General features: G+C 47.3%; 1 protein-coding gene across 9 annotated transcripts in view; it reads left to right on the top strand.

Moving 5' to 3' along the window:
- bru3 (bruno 3) overlaps window positions 1-20856 on the top strand; it is a 1518741-nt gene that overhangs the window by 1148490 nt on the left and 349395 nt on the right. For 4 of the 9 annotated variants that reach the window (XM_065432509.2, XM_065432503.2, XM_065432504.2 and 1 more), the window contains exon 1: window positions 1841-2050. The exons of 1 other annotated variant lie outside the window; for it this stretch is intronic. In XM_065432509.2, the coding sequence (XP_065288581.1) occupies window positions 2021-2050 (30 nt within the window). In that variant the 5' untranslated portion in view covers window positions 1841-2020. Of the gene's footprint in view, window positions 1-1837; window positions 2051-20856 lie in introns of those variants that run through there. 4 more of the 9 variants (XM_065432508.2, XM_065432506.2, XM_065432507.2 and 1 more) reach the window with 2 other exon arrangements.

The raw sequence follows: 20856 nt of genomic DNA, 5'->3' as shown, positions 1-20856 counted from the left end.
GCAACAAAGGCGTGCTCAGCGTAAGTAAATACGGTCCCGATGCATGGAATGGCTTTAGCATGTTGTATAAAATTTTAGAGCGCAGCTCTTAAGCGCCCGTTCCTGCGTCGAGCGTGGTCTTGCCTCGGCGTCAGCGTCGTCGGCGTATCTGAGCGAATGAGCAGAGCGAAGATGAAAGAGCAGCGCGGCGGGGGATGAAAGCGAAGAGAGCGCGAGGAGGAAGCTACAGTGATATCATGAAGTGGAAAGTGAAGGCGGAGGATATGGCGAAAGCGTGAGAAGAAAAGCGTAGTACTGCTCTGCGGCGACGATGGCTACGAGATGGCGCCAGGGTAGCGCGCCTCATCTGTTCACCGATGGCACGCGGTGAGCGTGTCCAACGATACTATATATGAAAACAAAGCGCTGCTTTAGCGGAGGTCGGTTTGTGGCGGCTGCTGTGGATCGTGCCCGCGCGTCACCCACGCGCTGTCTCTCGCGATCAGAGAGGCGGTCGCGCCACACTTCGCCCCGTTCGCGACGTGCCGCACGAGACAGATTGTCTGCGCCAGTCAATATGTCGCGAAATGAAAACACGCATAGAGCTGCCCTCAAATTTCGCATGCGGGAATATGGTAATTGTCAGTGAATTGTTTATTGCCGAAAAACCTAGCCAAGGTTCACGCACGTGCGTTCTCATTTAAACACTCAACCTGCACTAGGTCCTACCAGCTGCCGCTTCAACTTTCCCCAGCCTTGTCACGTCTTCATCATAACATCAGCTTTATGAGAGTACCTGCAGCCACGCGCGATCATTTGAATATGCCTGTCAGCGTTTTCAGTGTGATAGCGCACGAGAGCGCTCTTTCTAACAAAATTGCCATCCCAATAGTCTGCGTACATTTCAAACGTGTGAAAACAATGATATGACTCTTCTAGTAGGGTCCCTTTGTTTCTTTTCGTGCGCTTTTTCTGGTTTTGCTATCCGTAGCATCCGTAGGGTTCATATTAATTGCTATGTAACGCTCTTGAAATAATTGTGTTCCATGTTCAACATTCTGTCATAGGCCGCACTATAATGTTTGTATTTTCTAGTTCCTTTGTACTTGCCATTTAACATGAAAACTTTGATAACTCTAATACAATTAAGTAGAGCCAGTTGGCCCACAACAAGCTGCTATAATCATACTTACTCACTCTGACTACACAAGCTCCCACTTAGAATATGCCGTGGCTTCAGGCAGTGTCATTGTGAGGACTTTAAAAGAGAAATAAAAAAATGACGAAGGGTTTAAGCATCGCCCCTGAGAACAAAAAAGAAACTGGGTGAGGCAGACTGGTCGTGAAAAGCAGCGCGCGGGGCTCCCGTGACCCACGGCGGGGTCTCGCAATAACCAGTTGCGGCGTACGTGTCTCCCGATGCGCGAAACGGCGCCCATGTTCCTCTATCACAAGTAACCCTTTTATTCCAAACAATGGCCCCATAAAAAAAAAAAGTCACCCGCAGGCTTGTCTCACGCACTCTTACAGCATCCTCAGCCTTCATACTTCGAAACTGAGCCTCAACTTAGCGCAACTCACGTGTACAAAAGTGCGCGTGCAGGCCGGCAAGCGTCCTACGAGTGACAGAACAACCCAGAGGAAGCGCATACCGCGTACAGAGATCAGTCATAGGAATCAAGGACAAAAAGAAAACATAGTTCTCGGGCGCGCTCAGGCGCCCGCATGACCCGCGTGATGTAGACGAGTACAAGCGAGTCCCTCTGGCAGCGGCGGCCAAGAGATGACAGCGCCGCGCGCGTAGTGAGCTAGGGACGCGGACTCCCTAGTGGAAGCCGAGTCTCGGAGCCCGTTGCCCGGGCAACGAGCCTCACGTGACCCCGGGAGGGGCTCCTGTCGGCAGCGCCGCCGCCGCCTGCGCTACCTCTGGTAAGGCGTCTGGCGGTGGTGCCTGTCAGCTGACGGCAGCCAGCGGCACGGAGCGAAGAAGTCGTGCGCTTCCTGTGCGGTGTCTGTTGCTTCAGCTTCCGGCGGGACCGTTATGGCGATCGTGGTGCAGGCCAAGCCGACTGTGAGTGTCGCCGCCGCCGACGGCATCCTTCTTCTTCTTCTTCCTCGCTCGGGATGCGCGACAGGCGCCTCGCGACGGACAGCTGCTGCTCGCGACCGCCTCCCCCCTTTCCCGCCGGATCACGATGATGCGTGTTGCGCGCCGGCTGCGTTGGCAGCCTGTTAGCGGCAGCGTGGTGGCTCGGCGGCGTCACGCGTTGCGCCGCGCTGCTCGCCTGACATCGACGCGCGCAACCCTCTCTCGGCGACAGCGATGGCGGTCCGCTGAGTCCCCGGAACGCGCTGATGCGTCGCGGCCACCGGATAACTGGCTTGTCCTCGCGTTTGCTGGGTGCCTCTGTCGCGCACGACACAACGCTGCATGCGTTTGACAGCAAGCTGCACTGATGATCCATTATCGCTGCTGCATCACCGTAGGGTTCTTAGTAACGCTGGTTCCCCTGGCCGTGTTCACGTGCTCTCGAGCTCTTGTAGGTACCGTATGGCTACCGCTTGTATTCTCAGGCGCTTCAGTTGCGCAAGTTACGATGCCGTGCACTAACCCTCATTCCAACCACCGGTGGTTCTCCTACTGGAGCTCGTACGCAGTTGCGCTTGAAAGTGCCGATGAATAACAGCGCAATTTAACCTATTGTGTCACCAGCAAGTTTTTCGGATAACAAACGCGCGCCAATCTCCGTGAGCCGCCTTTTGCGTTCGCCCGCTGACAGCGTAGCTTCGTGCTGTTGAACGTCCTGTTACAATACTGTCATGTCGGCGTTCAACACTGGAGCGTCACTTACATGCTACCTGTAGTGTATTTACTGAGAGTCATTATTTTTCTAGCAGTATTGTTTTTCTCGAGGAAAAGACATCGTAGTTGAACATAGCTGCGCATCTCCGTTTCCTCCATTCGCTCGCTTCTGATGCATAGGTCTGTGTACAGTAAGGAGCCGTGACGTGTATGTAATGCCTTGTATTATAGGACACAACATAGGGTTGAATAGTGTAACGCTTTGTCTAGACTACTCCAGCAGAAGTAACGTTTATTTACCCGTAATTTGATCTGCGTTCTTGAATTACAGCGCTAAATATCTTGGAGGACGCTTAACCTATGATTTTAATAGTGGAACGCGGAAGCGTTGATCAGTACATGTATCTAACGCACTTCATTAAGTTAAAGACAACAACCCACCCAATAGGTGTTCTTAGTATCCACAGCTAGCATCCGCAGCCACTACGACAGACCTCAAACGGCTGCTGGAAGAGCGGTTTTAATTTCCGCGTAACACAATTATGTTTTCTCATGTACTTAACTTACAATCCGACGCTATGATGTTTATGGGTTGTTTGTAAGTCGTACTCTACGAATTTTCTGAGGCATTTTTGAGAAAGTGAACTAGTTCAGGAACGCCAATGCGCCACGCTTGAGGGCTTGCGTGGTTCGGGATTATGTTTCTCTAACGGACAACGCTGCCGATGTCTACACGAGAATTTCTGCAACACGCAGAATTTCTCCTACACCAGATTTCTGCGATTAACGCTGTCGCGTTAATAACCATCGTTTAGTCCGTATTATTCGATCGCGCATGATTGCGAGCTTATAACAGAGTATGACAAAATTAGTTTATCTAACGTAGACCATTCACTTTCATTTTCTTTATGGGGATCTAAACGCAGGTCAAGTGACTTTTGTGGGAACAGTCGGCCTGATGTAATGCGCACGAAACCAGAAAAATAAATCTGCTGATGTTAACGACAAAGGCGTGTATTTGTGCATTTTCAGAAGAACGTCACTTTTCGCATGCTTTACGGCAACCCGAGACGAGAACCGATCTAAGGCTTTAATGTCGATGTCGTGGCCCATGAAATGAAAGTCGTAAGTCGAGGGTCTAATTGTCAGTGTCTCGGCGGTCGAACGAGTTTTCGCCAGACGTCGTTGCTTGTGGCAGTGCTTCAAAGACAAATACGTTGACCCTAAGAGCTGCAGCACCGAAGAGGCGAGCAGGTGGGGCGTTCTATGCCCGAACCACTAAATGGCACGCCGGCAGTGACCATCGTGCGCTTCACGTTTGAAGCCGCCCACCGGGGAAACAGTTGCCGTCGAAAGCTCGCGTCCGACACACACTGCACGTGATCCGAGCCCGTTGCCCTGCGCCAGGCAGCCGTATAATGCGCCGACAGCGAGCTTGCCCAGGCCCCTTCCCACGTTCATTGACGCGTTTCCTTTCCGGCTTGGCTTGCCCAGCGACCAACGCAAGGGCGCCAAAACGCCGTGCGATTTTATCTGGCTTCGGCAGGCCTCGACTGCGCAAGTCGTTCGTTCGCACCAGCAGGGCGCGCGTTCGCTCCGATGAGTGCACTACAGCAGGGCATGCCGAAAACGTGATCAATGATTGGTAATCACGCTTGAAGATTAGACGCTTATCTCGGTTTGAAAAGATTGCCAAGTGTAATTGCAGGCGCGGGGCAATTACATTCCGAGGCAGAAGGCACACGAGGTCTGATGATATAGTCTCGATCGTAACGTTTTTAAGGTGACTTCATATAGCTGTTGTTAATGCTGTGCGTGAAAGCCACCTTAGTATCGGCGAAATAATTATTTCTTTTCCATAAAGGCAATGATGCATGACCTGTGGCTATGGTGTTGGGCTGCTCAGCACAAGGTCGCGGGATCGAATCCCGGCCACGGCGGCCGCATTTCAATGGGGGCGAAATGCGATAACACCCGTGTGCTTAGATTTAGGTGCACGTTAAAGAACCCCAGGTGGTCGAAATTTCCGGAGTCCTCCACTACGGCGTGCCTCATAATCAGAAAGTGGTTTTGGCACGTAAAACCCCATAATTTAAAATGATGCATGACCTTGCACACCTCATACGCACTACGGTATAAAGTAAGCCTAATTACACAACACTGCTGTGACGTCAAATTGTCTTTAGCGAGTGTGGTTATGGTGGTGGAGTGTACTGAATATTAGCAGTAGTTGAGCTATTCATTAGCGCAACGAGCTTAATTATCGCTCCTATAGAAATGTTCTTTTGCGCACAGCTCCTGACAAGCTCCGGAATGCGGAGATTATAAAAAGGAAAACATAAACTAAATGAGAATACAACGCCGTCGAAGCATGAAGCCAGCAAGCAGGGGGTTCATTCAGCTATTGAATGCTTGGCGTAAGATGCGCGTCTCTCAGCTATGGCCTGTAAGCAATGAGAGCAGAGCGTTAAAGCTCCATAGACAGTTTCAGCATGGACAAAGCTGTTCTGGGTAGACGTGTGGCGGTCGAAAGTGGCATGGTATGATGAACAAGATAAACAAATCGATTGTATGGATTTAGGTAGGCCGCAAACTGTAATATGGTTATTGTGGTTAAGTGTGCCTATGGTGCAAATTAAATAAATAAATAAATAAATAAATAAATACTTATCGCTGACTTGAAATGCTCTTTATTATGACGAACACCTTTGTTTTGCACGCAGGCATCACTAAAATATTAGTGCTTTACACGAAGTGGTCAGGCTTGTGACTGTCGTTTTTTGTTGCATATTTTACTAGCGATTTTCCGCATCATTGAAACAAACAATAGAACCTTTTTTGTTGTTGTTCTCAATTGAATGTTGCTACATTTTTCTCGTACGTATCTATAAAAAGTGCTTGTGGCTCAACAAATGGTCTCGCGATAAATTTATTTGCGGGGAATATACTCATCTTAAAGACCGCGAGGGACGAGTTGAAAGCAGTGGTTACCTCCAGTTCAAACCACGACATGTTCTCGTGATGTCTTTCTTTTTTTTCCAGCAGGAAAATATATTGTACTACTAATTCATATGCTACACAGAAACGGAGTAGACGAGTTTTTTTTTTCTCACCTCACTCTCTCCCACAGTAACAAACGTATAACAGGACAGAAGAGAACGGAAGAGATACTATATTTCACTATAAACGTTGTTGGTGTTGGGAGACATGCACTACAATGCTAATGCATGCCACATAAAGTCTATCGACCATTGAAACGTCATAAAACTTTGTGCAAAACGTTCTCTATGGTGTTGCCTCACTTTTCCATTTCATATTCTTACCTCATCCGTTGACAGCGTGTGTGACGTTTCTTTTGTTTTTCGCTTGGCGACAGCAAGTTGCAACGCCGCGTCGGTGTCTCAGCCTTGCTTGCAGCCCAAATCATTGTGTGACTTTGTCCTCGTAAAGGATACAAGTGTAGTCGAACACAGCGAACGATGAACGCCGGCGTAATGATATTTTGGACCAGCAAAGTGGCGGTGTTCGGCGTTACACATATTTGTCAAAAGGCGTTGGACCGTCAGCACCCCCAGAGAGATGCTCTCATTCAGCACATTTAGCGTAGAATGTAATGGTGGCCCGCTTGTGTTGAAGCAGATATTTTAGCACAACCTTAGTGGCCGCAAGAACAGACAAGATAGATGCGTAGTGAAGAAGAGTGGAACTGTGCAACTTTGCAGAAAAGACGTGCATCCGTAGCTAAGTTAACAGTTCTTTTTTTTTCGTGTCGAAATAAAGGCAGAAATTTGAGAATCCTGTAAGGAACCTGCAATATATTCTTTTTTGCTTTTCTTATACTGACTGATCTGGGACTAACACAGCTGATTAATGAAGCTTCAATAAATTCGCGCAGTGGGAGAGCTGTTTTCCCAACAAAGAGAGTTTTGGCCGTTTCTGTTATCAAATAGCTCTTTGCCGACTGTTCTCATCTGCGACAACACATTGACCGGTCTATTGTGAACATCGTGGCATCGCAACTTAGCCATTGCCTTCTGCAAATGAGCTGCTGTCATCCTATGTGACAAGACACTTCGGGTGCCTTACAGAGAAGAAAAGATGGCAAACTGAACATTCTGCATGGCCGGGAGATATAATGTTCATAATTTTCTACCAATTGTATCCATCTGCATTTTGTTAGCGCTCATTCTTCTTTACGTTTTCTGACGACATGCTCTCTGTTATTCCTGTGTACGCTGTTTTACTAGCTGAAGTCATTATCTCATATCTCTTCAGTATTGTGTTTATATATAAGTGCTGCTGTTCGGAGTTTATTAAAAAGCGGAGGGAACGCCAACAGGCTGTCCTGATGAACAAACAGTTTGTCATTTCGTAATGCTGTCAAACTATGCATGTTACAGCTCCCTGTGAAGCAAACATTACCAACGGCAATCCGGTATAGATTACATAATGCGCCCTGAGAGTGCGGGAATATGCACTCGTGGCGTAAGCCACAGTAATATTGAAGCCCTGCTGGCGGAAATCTCGCCATACTGAGCCTATGAAGCGCTGCATGTGAAGTTTACAACCACAGAGAATCCGTGTTACCGAGCTTCTTAATATTACCGCCACAGCAGTTAGGTGCTCAAAATATGGTTTGCCTTGTTGGTCCAGCCGTCCCGTCAGCTCATCCATCTGTCCGCTCACCTATTCCATTACGCTGACGACGACCATTGTCGTTGTCAACGACACCCAACGACAATATTCATCCTAGCTCGTTATCCCCAGCTTCGCTATTGCGACAGAATGATACCGGAAGGATAAATGACTAAAATAAAAAAATGACGAAGGGTCGTTGAGCATGCTTTATGAGCACTGTATTGTGCGCACCATATGTTGAAAATTCTTACTGTTCAGTGATACAGCGTTAACTTTTTTCTCCTAATCTTCTTTAAAACAACGCGTACGAGCAATTGACGAAGCACCGCAACCTGCAAATACAAACTCTGCAAATAACCGCCGGCCATCAAATGAGCTTTACATGGAAACTACTTGTCCCCATGTCATATCAACTAAATTGAAAACAAAAATATGACTTGTTCACCGAGATTTAGGAATTGTAGCTTTAAGCATGCAAGTGAGGAACTTGCATGTGGGTAAAGTTGAAAATGTTGGCAACTATTGTCGCCAGCTTCTGCACAAGCAATAAATTGTTCAGTGATCAAAGGAGGCAGGATTTATGAGGTCCTGTGCAGACTCCAGATGCGCCCTCGTCGAACACGGTATTTCGCAAAACATCGTCAGTCGGCGATCATCTGGTAGAGAAACGCACGAAAGTTGAGGCATGCCTTGAACCACAGCGGTGGCGCTCTGCGACTGGGTGCGAGGTTTCTTCTGCCGCGGACGCCGCACTTCGATGTGCGTTAAATGCAAAAAAAAAGAAAGAAAGAAAGAAAAAAGATTGCTCGCGTGCTTACATTTAGGTGCACGTTGAGGGACCTCAGGCGATCATAACTATATCCGCAGACCTCCACAACGGCGCACTCCATAGTGCGCCGCGGTTTGTTTGGAAAGTTAAACCCCACAAGTCAGTCAATCAATCAGCCAATGAAAGAAACCTTCCATGCCTTGAGCTTTCGAGTCCGGCCCTCTGCACGTCCAGTTTATGGGCTCCTCCTCACTGCTACTGGCAAGAGTCAGGGAGTCACGCAAGAAGAATTCCACATATATCAAAAGGAAACTGCATTTATTATGTGACCAAACGTTTGTTACTATAAGCGCAGGAGCAGCGAAACATACAGTGATGGCTAGGAACAAAATGAGAGAAACTGTTCTCGCTAGACATCGGAAAACTCACGGTTTAATTATAGCAGTGCTATGAAAAAGATCTCGATGGCGATGATAAGCATAATAAAGGCTTGAGAGAAAGCACAAAATGACAGAAGAAGGGTAGGTGGAAACACGGGGAAGAAACACGGGCACGTTTAATACAAGCGGGCTGATTTACCATATATGCAGTTGCAAGCGATTGAATTGCTTTCTTTCTGGCTTTTTTTTCGCATTGGTACCTAATTTACCACAATTATAAACCGTCTGAAAAGTCTGACCGCACGTATGCCAATTAGGCCCGTGAAGACAAGGGGGCGGCCATGTTAGCTACAGTGGCAGCTATCGTGCAACACATTATCAGCGTTCTGTTCGGGTACCTCCTTCGCGGGTCAATTGCTAAATTTGTGCTCTACAGAAACACTTCGGTCGCGATTAGGGCAGCACCTTCGCGCAGCTCGAAGTGAGCGCAGCGACTTGGTGACGAAGTTACATCGGAAACGCGGATGATGGATCATATGGCTTCCGCGTGTCAGGACATGGCGCCATAATACTGTACACGAGCAGCCCTGGATAGAAATAGTGAAAAACTGCATTTTTTAATACTCACGAAATCACCCGCGAAGCATTCTCAGGTTCTCCCGCGCAATATTTGGCAAAAGTTTGGAAAGCCACATATCAATGGACGAGATGCGCCCGTCTTCTTGCAGGCCTTTTTGAGCACACTTGAAGCTGCCATGCTTTTGAGAATGATGGGCACCACCAATCTCTGTTTTTGTAACCTTGGAGCGGTGGGGTTTCAACAGGTGGCCCTAGTACGTGACCCTATGTACGCAAGAGTTAGTCCGGTGCGACAGGAGCTTCAGAGCATTTCACACAGTGAAATCGTGAATGAGTCAAAATCGCGAAATTTAATGAAAGGCACCCGCTGGCATTCCAGCGTTTTACGCGGTCCGGAGCGTGATACTCCGGAAGAGAGGAAACGTGTCAGTAGATCCAGTGTAACTTTTTATGCACTGTTTGTTTAGCTAACTTTGTATCCATGAATGAATGAATGAATGAATGAATGAATGAATGAATGAATGAATGAATGAATGAATGAATGAATGAATGAATGAATGATATCTGATCGCGTTGTCGTTTCTCGACTACCATGCATGTATCGTATCTTCTGTCGTTCCCAGGCTGTTTAGAACATTTTTTTTTGCCACACATCTTCTGGGAATGGGTCTAATAGGGTTCCCTGACTGTCATCGCAGTCTACACGCTGACCCTTCTATTCTCGCCGCGTGGTTTGCGAACGGCCGTCAACCTACAGGGGGCACGTCGACGGCGCGCTTTTGCCGCACGCGCAGTCGAGGCGTGCTCGCACGTACGCGCCCTTGTAGGACGTTGCGTGCACGCCTTGTCGGAAACGGGGCGACGGGCGCGCGCGCGCACGCCATCGTTGGACTCTTGCGCGTAATATCGCTAATGACTTGTCAGTCAGGGCTCGCGCGGCCAAATTGTTTTCGTCGTCGTCGTCGTCGTCTTGCGAGCGCCCGCGAACGCACCCTGCTTTCACGGCGATCGATCCCGCGCGGACGCCGCCCGAAATAGCTGCTGCGCGCGCTCGAGGCTGCATTTTCATAAACGTCTCCAGCCTCTCCTCTGGGCGCTGGCCTGGCGTCTGCTAGCTGCAACAGCCCCTTCCTCGGCCTCTCCGCTGCTTGCGTTTCTTGCCGGACGTTCCTGGCCGCGCAAGCATTCGCTGCCCGTCGCTGACGCCACAGTGCTGTTTCGAGGCGCGGTTAGGGACAAGCGATCGTGGTGTGCGCAGGCAAGTACCGGTGTGTGCGGCGAGGGGAGGAGCGGCCTTACCTGGCTGCCGAGCGTCGTCGACACGTCACGTTACCGCGACGCATCTCTGCGTTGGTTTTGGCGTCAGTCACGGGTTTTAAAGTGGCACACTTTCTGTTGCTGGAGCTGCTCTTGCTGCGAATGTTTATTTAAAAAAATGAAACAGCTTTGGGTTGTATAAGAGAAAGCTGCCTCATTGACCTTCCTCGTAGTGGCCGGTAACAGTGCGAAAGAATGAGTGATGGAGTTGTGGAGGGCCTCACGTGCCATGTTGGGCTCTTGTAGATCAGTGGCGTCGGAAAGGAAGTCATGTATAATCATCTTTCGCTGAGCACTCCGTCAGTTCGTGTACTCGCTTCCGCACTTGCCGTGTTATAGGTTCGAGACTGGTCACAGCATATGGAATACCCGTAACCATCGCATATATAATGCAGTGGCAGGTGCCCCGGAAGCGTCTGCGCGTAGCAGGTGCAGGTCGGAAACGTTGATTAATATAAACGCTCCGTCTCTTGTTTTGTCCTTTGCATGTGCTTTATAGAAACTTTAAATCGAAGCTTTCTTTGCACCGGAGTTTGCTGGCCATGGCTGCTACTGTCGTGCCGCATAACAAGAACTTCTCCGAGGCGGTCGCGCTGTTCCTTTCTGCTCGCTTTTGCTTCGGTATTAACTAGTTTGTTTACATTGTGCCTGGACTTCATTGCTCTAGAATTCAGGGAGAAGAAATGGAGCGACCTACGAGCCCACTGAAGCCAGCTGCGAAGCCCTGTTTGCCTTTTCCACCCAACCGCTACGGCGGTCGGCAGCCGAGAACGGCGGCACGAGCCCTATGACCCCCAGCGTGTTTTGAGGCACATGAGTGTAACGCAGGAGCGCGTCCACGATTCTGCCAACAACACACACCATGTGCATGACATCATCAAGCCGGCGCGTCTAGTCATTGCTCATCAAGGCGCTGACGGCTCGACCATGGTGGAACGCAGCGAAGGTGAGAGCAAGAGACCTCGTCTTGATGAGCTACCCAATCAGGAGAATGACCGCACTTGAAACTATGACCTAAGCGATTATGAAGAAATTAGTGTGATGAAGAACCTTTCAAATTCGTGACCTACAAAAGAAAAGAAGTGAAGGAATCCAAGTGGTGTTCCGACCGTCAGAAGAAGGGCACAATTTTTCGCAGGTAAATCCAAATCATGCTGCATAAGAAATTGTCTCGGCGGCAAAGGAAAAAGTTCAAACGTTGCGAGTAAACACAGATGGCAGTTTTTCAGTGAGTGTTACCTCAGTGGCATCTGCGAAAAACCTGCTTTTACTGCACCGAGTCGCAGGACTAAGAGTTGAGCCCTGCATTCCGGCTTCGTCCACTCGAAATGTCGGAAAAATTCGTCACGTGCTACTTCTGCAAACTGAAGGGCAACTGCTCGAGTTTTTGAAAGATTTTAGAGTAACATTAGTCCGCCGACAAGCAAGATACTACCGCTTGGAGGATGGTACAGTTGAATCGTGCTTTTTGCACACTTTAACCCTTCACTTCATAGATGGTAAGCCATTGCCTCAGCGAATCCACTTGGGCTTCACCAGCCACCCGGTAGAAGAATATCTTGGTCCTGCCTTGAGGTGTTGTAACTGTCAGATGTCTGGAAACCTGGAAAAAAACTGTCGTGGGACACGTCGGTGTAAAATATGCTCTGAGAACCATAAGCATGCCGAATGCAAGTCTATGAGACAGCTTAAATGTGCAAATTGTGCGGGTCATCATGCGGCTTCTTTCTCAGGATGTCCTCATAACAAGGCCGCATCCATTCGACGCAAACATGAATTAATTCATGGGGAGAGATCACGACACAAGGAGCCTCTTCCGAATCTTGATACCGTGAGCCCAGCGAATAATCGCCAGTTTACATCAACTGAACAAAGATAAAAAGAACCGTCGTATTCGTCGGCGTTAAAGCAGCAAGCTGCGCAAGGGCCTCAGAGACAGGGGAGTCGTTGTTCTGCTACGGCGACTGAAGGTCACACATCACAACACTATCAGCGACCTAACCTAAGACAACCTCAGCGAGCTTCCCAGAACACCCCTCAGCGATCACCTCAGAAGGCGACTGGAACATCGGCATTCCAGGATAACACCGCGCCACTCAGTGTTGGACAGATGATTCTACCCATGCTGTTTGCTGCAGTTCGAGCAACTGTCACAGCTCTACCTCAGGCGGGCAAGCTTCCAGAGGTAAAGGCACTGTTGTCTACGGCGCCATTAATGAGCCAGCTGTCCACATCAGTGCTATCGGATGACGATCATGAATTGTCGTTACGAAAATGTCGCAATATTTCAGTGGAACGCTAATAGCCTTCGATCCAAATCTGCTGATTTTCGCAAGTTAGTTGCACAATACAGCTTCCCTGTACTGTGCGTACAAGAGGCTGGAGTACGTGATTATTTCCATCTTGCTAATTACATAATATATAAATCCTCTCGTCCAGCTGCAAACAGTAGAACAATGCTCTACGTTCGAAAAGATTTGCCCTCTCACGTCTTTCAATCAAGCAGTTCAGATTTTTCTGAATATGGAGCCTGCAAAGCATATCTCGCAAAACTATGTGTAACAGTTGTAAGGATATAGCTGCAAGCATCGAGGCGTATTGCGATTGATAATTCGGTAAACATTTTTAGCATCACAGGGTCAAGCATTATCATATGTGGGTACTTCAACGCACACAACGTAACATGGAGAAGTAATCACTTTGATGCCCGTGGGAATATCGTTCAATTCACCGCGGAAAGATGCAATCTTTCAGTATTTAATCATGGATCTGTCACATTTATGCGGGAATGTCGCTGCGCCAGTTGCATAGACGTGACACTGGGCTCTAATGATCTTGTTAGCGACGCTGGATGGACAGCAGATGCAGAAACACGTGGAAGCGTCCACTTCCCGTTTCTCATATCACATCCAAAAGTACTGCGAAAAGAAGATACGTGGACGTGACAAACTGGCAGCTCTTTCGTCAACAATTGTCCAGTCGAGTGGATTGTGAAGCTGACGTAGAAAAACTCATCAGCGGTACAAGTAACAATGAATATGTGTACAGTACAAGTGCCCATTCCTGACGAGTACACATCAGTTGATGGAGAATATGAACATTTGAGGGCTGTAAGAAGAAGAGCAGAAAGTGCTTATCGACGGAGTGGAAATATAGAAGCATATAGAAAAACGCAGCAAATCACTCAGTCATGCGGAGGCGACTACAAAAATTAGGGGAATAAAGATGGCGTGAATTTTGCAATACGTTGTCTCCCCTGATACCAGTTCCACGAGTATGGATGACTATTCGTGCATTAAGCGGCCCTATTGTTCAAACACAACCATACCGTGCTCTCGCAATAGCCAAGGATACTTCAGAATTAGGGATTGCTGAGGGATTCTGCAGTGTTATAACTAGAACAAGGGTATATATTACTAGTGCTGAGTTTCACTGTTCAGTTGAAATGGCAAAACAAAATGTTCTTGCGTGTTTTCAGTCACAGCGCGTACAATTAAACTACGTATTCTCTATGATGCAGCTAAATTTGGCGCCTGCGTCTTGTAAGACAAAGACTGCTGCAGGTCTAGATTTCATGACATATGGTATGTTGCAAAACAGGGGACCTAAAGTTCGAGTGGCACTTTTGGACTTACTCACTGACTTGTGGAGAACGACCCGTGTGATACCTATATTGAAGCCCGGTAAAACACCTGTTTCTTTTGAATCTTTTCGTTCTGTGAGTCTGACGAGCTGTTTATGCAAGGTCATGGAAAAAATTAATAACACTAAGCTGCAATGGTGGTGTGAGCAAACAGAAGCACTTCCCGATCACATGACAGGATTTCGAAGGCGGCGATGCACCATGGATGCAATTTTGGATATCGTTTCATATGTTGAACACGAACGAGCTAGGAGAAATGACACTATACCGGTTTTTTTACGCATTAAGCGAGCCTTCGACACAATTAGCCATGCTCATAAGCTATTTAGCCTGCTGGAACTGGGCGTTTCTGGAAGGGTGCTACGGTGGATATCCAACTTCTTGAACGGCAGGTCAATATTTATTCAAACAAGTGAAGGGAAAAGTTCGTCTCATAATATTATTCAAGGAGTCCCACAGGCAGTGTCTTAAGACCGTTTCTCTTTAATTGTGTGATGGCGGATTTGCCGCGGAGATTTCCACTTGCACTACACTACTCTATATGTGCAGATGATGTTTTCATTTGAGCATTTGATTCAAGTACCGGCCTTGTTCAATCAACTTTGCAGGATTGGCTAAACATTATGGACAAATCCTTAAAATAAAGAGGTATGGAACTGTCTTACAGTAAGACGGCTGTGTAGCTTTTCACCAGAGGACATCTAAAGGATTTTCAGCTGTGCCTTGAGGGACAACCTTTAGACATAGTGAAGCAACACAAATTTCTGGGGGTTATACTAGACAGGCAACTTTCTTGGAATTCCCATATTAAAGCCCTCGAAGAACAAATAAACTCATTAATAAATTTGCTTCGCCGCATAGCAGGCACGACATGGGGAGGGTCGGTTTCATCCTTACTAAAAGTACATAATGAACTTATAAAGCAGAAGATAGCATATTCTTCCCCTGTTCTGCATGAAAGCTCACCTTTATCTGAAGAGAGAGGCCAACGATTAATAGCTAGGAGCCTTAGAGTATGCTTAGGCGTTGCTCAAGCAACCTCAAGTTCCTTAGTAATCGCAGTGGCACGGCATCCCCCATTTCCTGTTAGGAGGACGGTTGAAACCTGTCGACACTACTTTCGCGTTTCAGTGCAGCACTAAAGGCACCGACTAGCATGTGCACTAATTGAGAGAGACAGGGCGAACATCAATTCGGTGATTCAGGTGCACAAAGATCTACTACCAAATCACGACTTTTGGTTCTCAGATATCTCTTACCCTCCATGGCGATTCGTAGCTCCAAAAATTGAACTTTCGGTTGAGGGAATTAATCAGAAACGATATATGTTTATGATAGCAGCACAATAACTGGCACAACAACAATTGGTATACCAAATATACGTTCGATGCCCTGGCTATAGTCGATCGTATACAGGTGGTTCTTGCCGAACAAATTCTTCTACAGCTTCCTTTGTCATTCCAGAATGGAACCAAACACAAACATGTAAACTTGGGCCGTAGAACGTAAAACTATTCCAATATGTTTTTATTCCAATCTCCTGACGTCAAATTTGCGTAACCGCCGACGCAAGCATCGGGCGGCCACCCGCAGGGTTGTCTCAACAAACCAATCAAATGCTCCCCTCTTTCATAGGAGGCCACTTTTGTTCACTTGAAAAACGCATAACATTGCCTGCGCTGAACGGCTTGTCTTATCTTATTGGTTCACGAGAGGCGAGGACCATGCTCAAGTGGAAAGGGATTGCACTGAATATTGATAACCGGATGAAGAGGGTGGTGCCGGCGTCTGCGATTGGTCCGCTTTCTCTTACTTAGCTTGCGGTGGCTCGTTGACAATCGCGGCGGCATGCAACGGAAGCTTAAGAATGACGCTAAAACGGATCCTCAGCAAAGAAGAGTTGGCAGAACGAGGTCGTAAAGGTGCCGAAAATTCTCGAAAACGTTGCGCGGTCACCCAAAAATTTTATTACACGCAAATAAACCCAAGCTCTCCGGCAGGGGCGAGTAGCCAGTGCCGAAGCGATCGGAGGCAGCCATCTTTTATTCCTTTCGGAACGGGGCAGCCTGCGGCCATTGAGAAGAAAATTCAGTTTTGTTCGGCATATTAATGCATCTTTAACGCGTACACGTCACTTTGATGCGGTGAGTTTTCGCGGTATTGTGGCGTCGCGTGAGAGGCAGGTGAAGCGGGTGCAGCCCAAAAACTTTTGACCAATAGCCGAGGGCTAATGGCAAAACGGCGTCGAATCAGAAATAAGTATTTTTCTTTTGTTCGGTTCAGTCATGCATAATCAGTGTGTAACATCATATCAGATGGGAAGCTATCGTGATTTTCGTGACGTGGCGTGACAGACAGGTGAAGTGGGGGTGGTCCAAAAAAGTTTCTAACCAATCGCGGTGGGCTGATAGCAGAATTGGAATAGAAAAGCTTGGAATAGTTTTACGTTATAGCGCCCCTTATCACACGCGACGCCATCAACAACAGCAGAGCTTTTTGCAATATTGCCTTTGCTATGGTAAATAAATTCGGTGCAAAAAGGGGAACAATGGGTCATCCTTTGTGACTCGCAGGCAGCTTTGTCTTCACAGTGACATCAGCAATTCATAAAATATGGCGTTAGTTAATGAGTTACTTATGGAACTCACAAAATCAAGTGAAAAAACTCGTGCAGAAACGTATCAACCCGTGGTTGCAAAGTGACATGGTTTGATTAGAACACGAAATCTTCCGATTTATTTCACATTGACCCATCGCTTCAATTTCAAATCTCGTGCACACTAAATACAACCAGAGCCTTTGAACCGCTGATTCACCGTCTGCGTCTCGGTACCGTATACACAAAACACTTTCTACATAAAATTTCAGGAGCTGATAATGCGGAATGCACCTGTGGCCGTGCTGATGAAGATGTACAGCATCTTCTGCTCGAATTTCCACGACACGACACACACAGACAACGCTTGGCACTTGATTTAGTGGCATTAGATCGCAGGCCCGTCACCATCGGGAAGGTCTTAGGTCCCTGGCCAACATACTCATTGCAAAGACGAGCGTTACTGGCCCTTCGAAGATTTCTAGAAGCGAGCGATATTCTCGGAAAATATTGAATAGAGTGTTTAAATGTGATAGCGCATTCTATTTTTTTTTTCTTTTACCCAACTTTGGCCAATCCAATGCCTGTTTTTTTTATAACTTCATACGACCTTAATCCGTGATTTCTTATGTGTCTTTACTTTAGTCTAGCTAAGTGACCGGACTTTGTGTTTACATAAGTGCACATATGTGACTGGACTCTGTGTTGCTGTGTTACTGAGTTGACTTTTGCTTTAGTGTGGCATTAGTCTACTTACGTGACTGGACTTTGTTTTGATTATTTGGAGTTGTCTTTCAGTTATAGTCTGACATTAGTGTACTTATGTTACCTGAATTAGTGTTGTTATGATTTCACTATATTTCTTAAGATTTATTCGTTTTTAAAAATCCCTGTGTGAAAAGGAGTAGCCGGCGCCAATTAAAGGCGACAACATCTTCTAAATGCCATATAATAATTAAAAAGCTGACACAACGCGCAGTACGCATGTCGGCTTCTGTATACCCGCCATCCCTACTACTCCAGTACCGATGCTGCTTGTGTTCTGTGTAAAATTACAAAATGAAACATCAGACGGTACCTAAACAAATATCCTCACTGCAACAAATATTTGCATTCAAGTGCAAAATTCTTTAATTAAACCGAAGCCTCACGTGCCTTCTTGCCCGAAGTTTGGCGTGTCGGCTCGGTCGGTTTCTCTGCAAGTAAAGTGGATTGGTTGCGGAGACAGTGTAATGCGCGGTCGCATGGGCCACATGAATCGGCTGGCGGGATTTTTCGTGATTGCTGTCTTGCGTGTCATCGCTATGCTGCAGAAGGAGGGATAAAAGACAGGGAGGTTATCCCGTATAAATACCGGCTGGCTACTCTGTGCCAGGGAAATGTGTAAACGGGATAACCAGTTACAGAATAAAAGAAGAGTAAAATAAAAAAAAATATTCACCGACGATTATGATGCTCCCTGATGCAAAATTTGAGTGCAGCTCTATACGTGTCTTCATTTCGCGATATATTGGCTGGCGTAAACAATCTATCTCGTGCGGCGCGTTGCAAATTGAGGGAAGTGCGGCGCGATGCCTCGCTAATCGCGCGCTACTCTGGCGCCATCTCGTAGCTATTGTCGCCGCACTACGCTTTTCTACTGCCGCTTTCGCACTGCCCTCCTACGCCTTCCGCCTCGTGGTTCCGTTGCACCTTCCTCTCCGCTTTCCTCCTCGCACGTTGCATCTCCCGCTGCGCTCCGCGTCCGCTTTAGTCTTTCGCTGTGCTCGTTCGCTCAGTTACGCCCAGCTACGACGCCTAGGCACGCCGACGCTCGCCGCAGGAACGGGCGCCTAAAAGCTGTGTGTGTGTGACAACTTTATTGAATACCATGCAAATTGATGGCCTGTGTCTAGGCCGCGCCAGGGGCAGCACAGAGACCCTGTCTCTCGGCAGCTTCCCGGGCTTGCTGGATGGCCCAAAGTTAATCCTAGAGATCTGAGCTATTCAGTCCTAAGAGGTGCGCTCTTAGGACTAGAAATGCGCACATCATGTGTCTCTTTGCCTACCTTTTAATTGAAAAATTTCACAAAACTTCGTTTACCGTTCATTTGAACGAGCGCGAGGTTTAAAGATAGCGATTCTAACGTGTAACAATGTTGCGACTTTCTTTCAGTTTGTAACCGGCAGATGCAGAGAAAAGAAATGTCATGGTTTCTCTCTCTTTTTTTTCCGCAGTTTTGCTGAAGGATACAAGAATTTTGAACACTTCGTCATGAAAAATAGGAACATGAAAGCCACTGCACGTGTCATCGACGCGCTGAAAACTGACTTTAAAGTACTGACAATAATGTCCTAGCATCTCTAAAGCTTTGTGCATTCTATTTAAATCGTTGTCAGGAGGCGTGGGCTCCTGTCTTACTTCATGTAGGGTGCCAAGGAAGGCTAGGACACTTTCCTGACGTTTGTTTAACCATCTATTTATCTGAAAACGATTAAGAATGCATCTATAACAAACTGTGTATTGTTTTGTCCGTTCTAAATGAGAATAAGTTTCTGCTGTCTCGCATCTGTGATTTTCTGAGCCATGCCCGGTGCCTTGGCACACCTAAAGAAATTTTACATTTGCGCACCTGCAGGCGTTCTTTATGCCACCGACGAAGCATATAGGTGGAACTCTTTATGGTAGGAAATGTGAGCGGAAAGGATTGAGACACAACACAGCGCTTGCATTGTGCGAGTCGCAGTCCTCGCTTCTCGCGCTGTTCCCGCTACAAGGTGCGATGCCAACTATGCCAGTGTCGCACCCTTTTGTGTAGTTGGACGTCAGCTCTTGTGTAAACTAAGTACGCTGCGTTACAACGCACGCTCACGGGATTGTCCGTCTCTTGAATGTGACCAAGTTTTGCGTTGCTGCCTTCTTTTCCGTCGCTTCGGGCTCTGCCAGCACACGCAGGCTCTCTTTTGGTGTAGTTCAGATTCAACAGGAAATTGTCTGTTAAAAGATTACCGGCTATGCCCTTTCCGAAAAAAAAATTCCTTTTTTCAATCTAATGTCTAAAAATTACTTTTCTTTATCCCAGCATTCCTAGGATAGTCATCCTAGTGATATCATCATCTCCTTAGTTTCCTTATATTGTATGAGCACCTGTGCGTATATTTCGAGAAATCATGAGGTGTTGTCTTTGCCTAAACAGTGCGACATGTCGGTCCTGTACAATTTCAGAAAATTGACCGAAGGCCACCGCATTACCCTTGCCCGTTTTGTGTCACTGCGTGGCTGCATCAGTCGTAAAGGGGAGCGGGCCCAGTGAAGGGGAATCTTTCGTGGAAGTAGTATCGCCTAAATTGTAGGGTTTCTATGTGCGACGCACAGTGGGAGCTGTCTCTTTTTCTGTCTTTCTTTTAGCGACAGTGCTTAAGGGAACCTCCGTCGGGTTTCTTGCGGTGTTTTACACAGGTATTGTCACCGTCATCGTTTTTGGAAGCAGAAATAGCTGTAAAAAACTCCCCACCATGGATTCTATGCCTGAATGGTCAGCATATTGTGGTTTATCGCACCGTTCAGAAAATAGTCGACGTCATGCTGCCTTCATACGTCATGATGCCTGCCTGCAGCCGGAAGTAAATTGCTTCAAATTTCTCTCCGAATCTCATTCCCCAGCTTAAGCATGCCTATCTTAACTGACCCTAACATGCCATAACGTATTGAACTACAGACAAGACTTAATAAAATTGGAGCTATCACTACTTAGACAGTGGTGGACTGCGTTAGACAGAAGAATAGCGCATCTTTTCCTCGAACTGTGTCGTGCTGTCTGCCTGCCTGCCGCGAAACCGTTAAAGCGCCCCTCACCAGGCCCCACAGCAAATTTTGGTTATACGATGGAGGTTGTTACATGTCCTCTAGGGAGCGTTCTGCCGCAAAATATTTTCAAATCGGCTCAATAATCGCCGAAATAGAAATATTTCAGTGTCCGGAACTCGTGATTTCAGGAGGCGAGCTTCACCGCAAACATAGACAATCTCTCCACTTGTCCCGTTTAGCCTCCGCAAACGAAATCCCTGCGTTCTCCTATACCGTAACTCGAGGATCGCGTCACGCATACGTCACGGTCCCCGCCTTCATTTCTTTTTCGCCTCGTTTTTTTTTTTTTTTGCGGCGCGGCTCAC

Source organism: Dermacentor albipictus, chromosome 4, assembly GCF_038994185.2.
Source record: "Dermacentor albipictus isolate Rhodes 1998 colony chromosome 4, USDA_Dalb.pri_finalv2, whole genome shotgun sequence".
NCBI lineage: Eukaryota > Metazoa > Arthropoda > Arachnida > Ixodida > Ixodidae > Dermacentor > Dermacentor albipictus.
The sequence above is the reverse complement of the archived record's forward strand: the minus strand, read 5'-3'. Positions and strand labels throughout refer to the sequence as shown.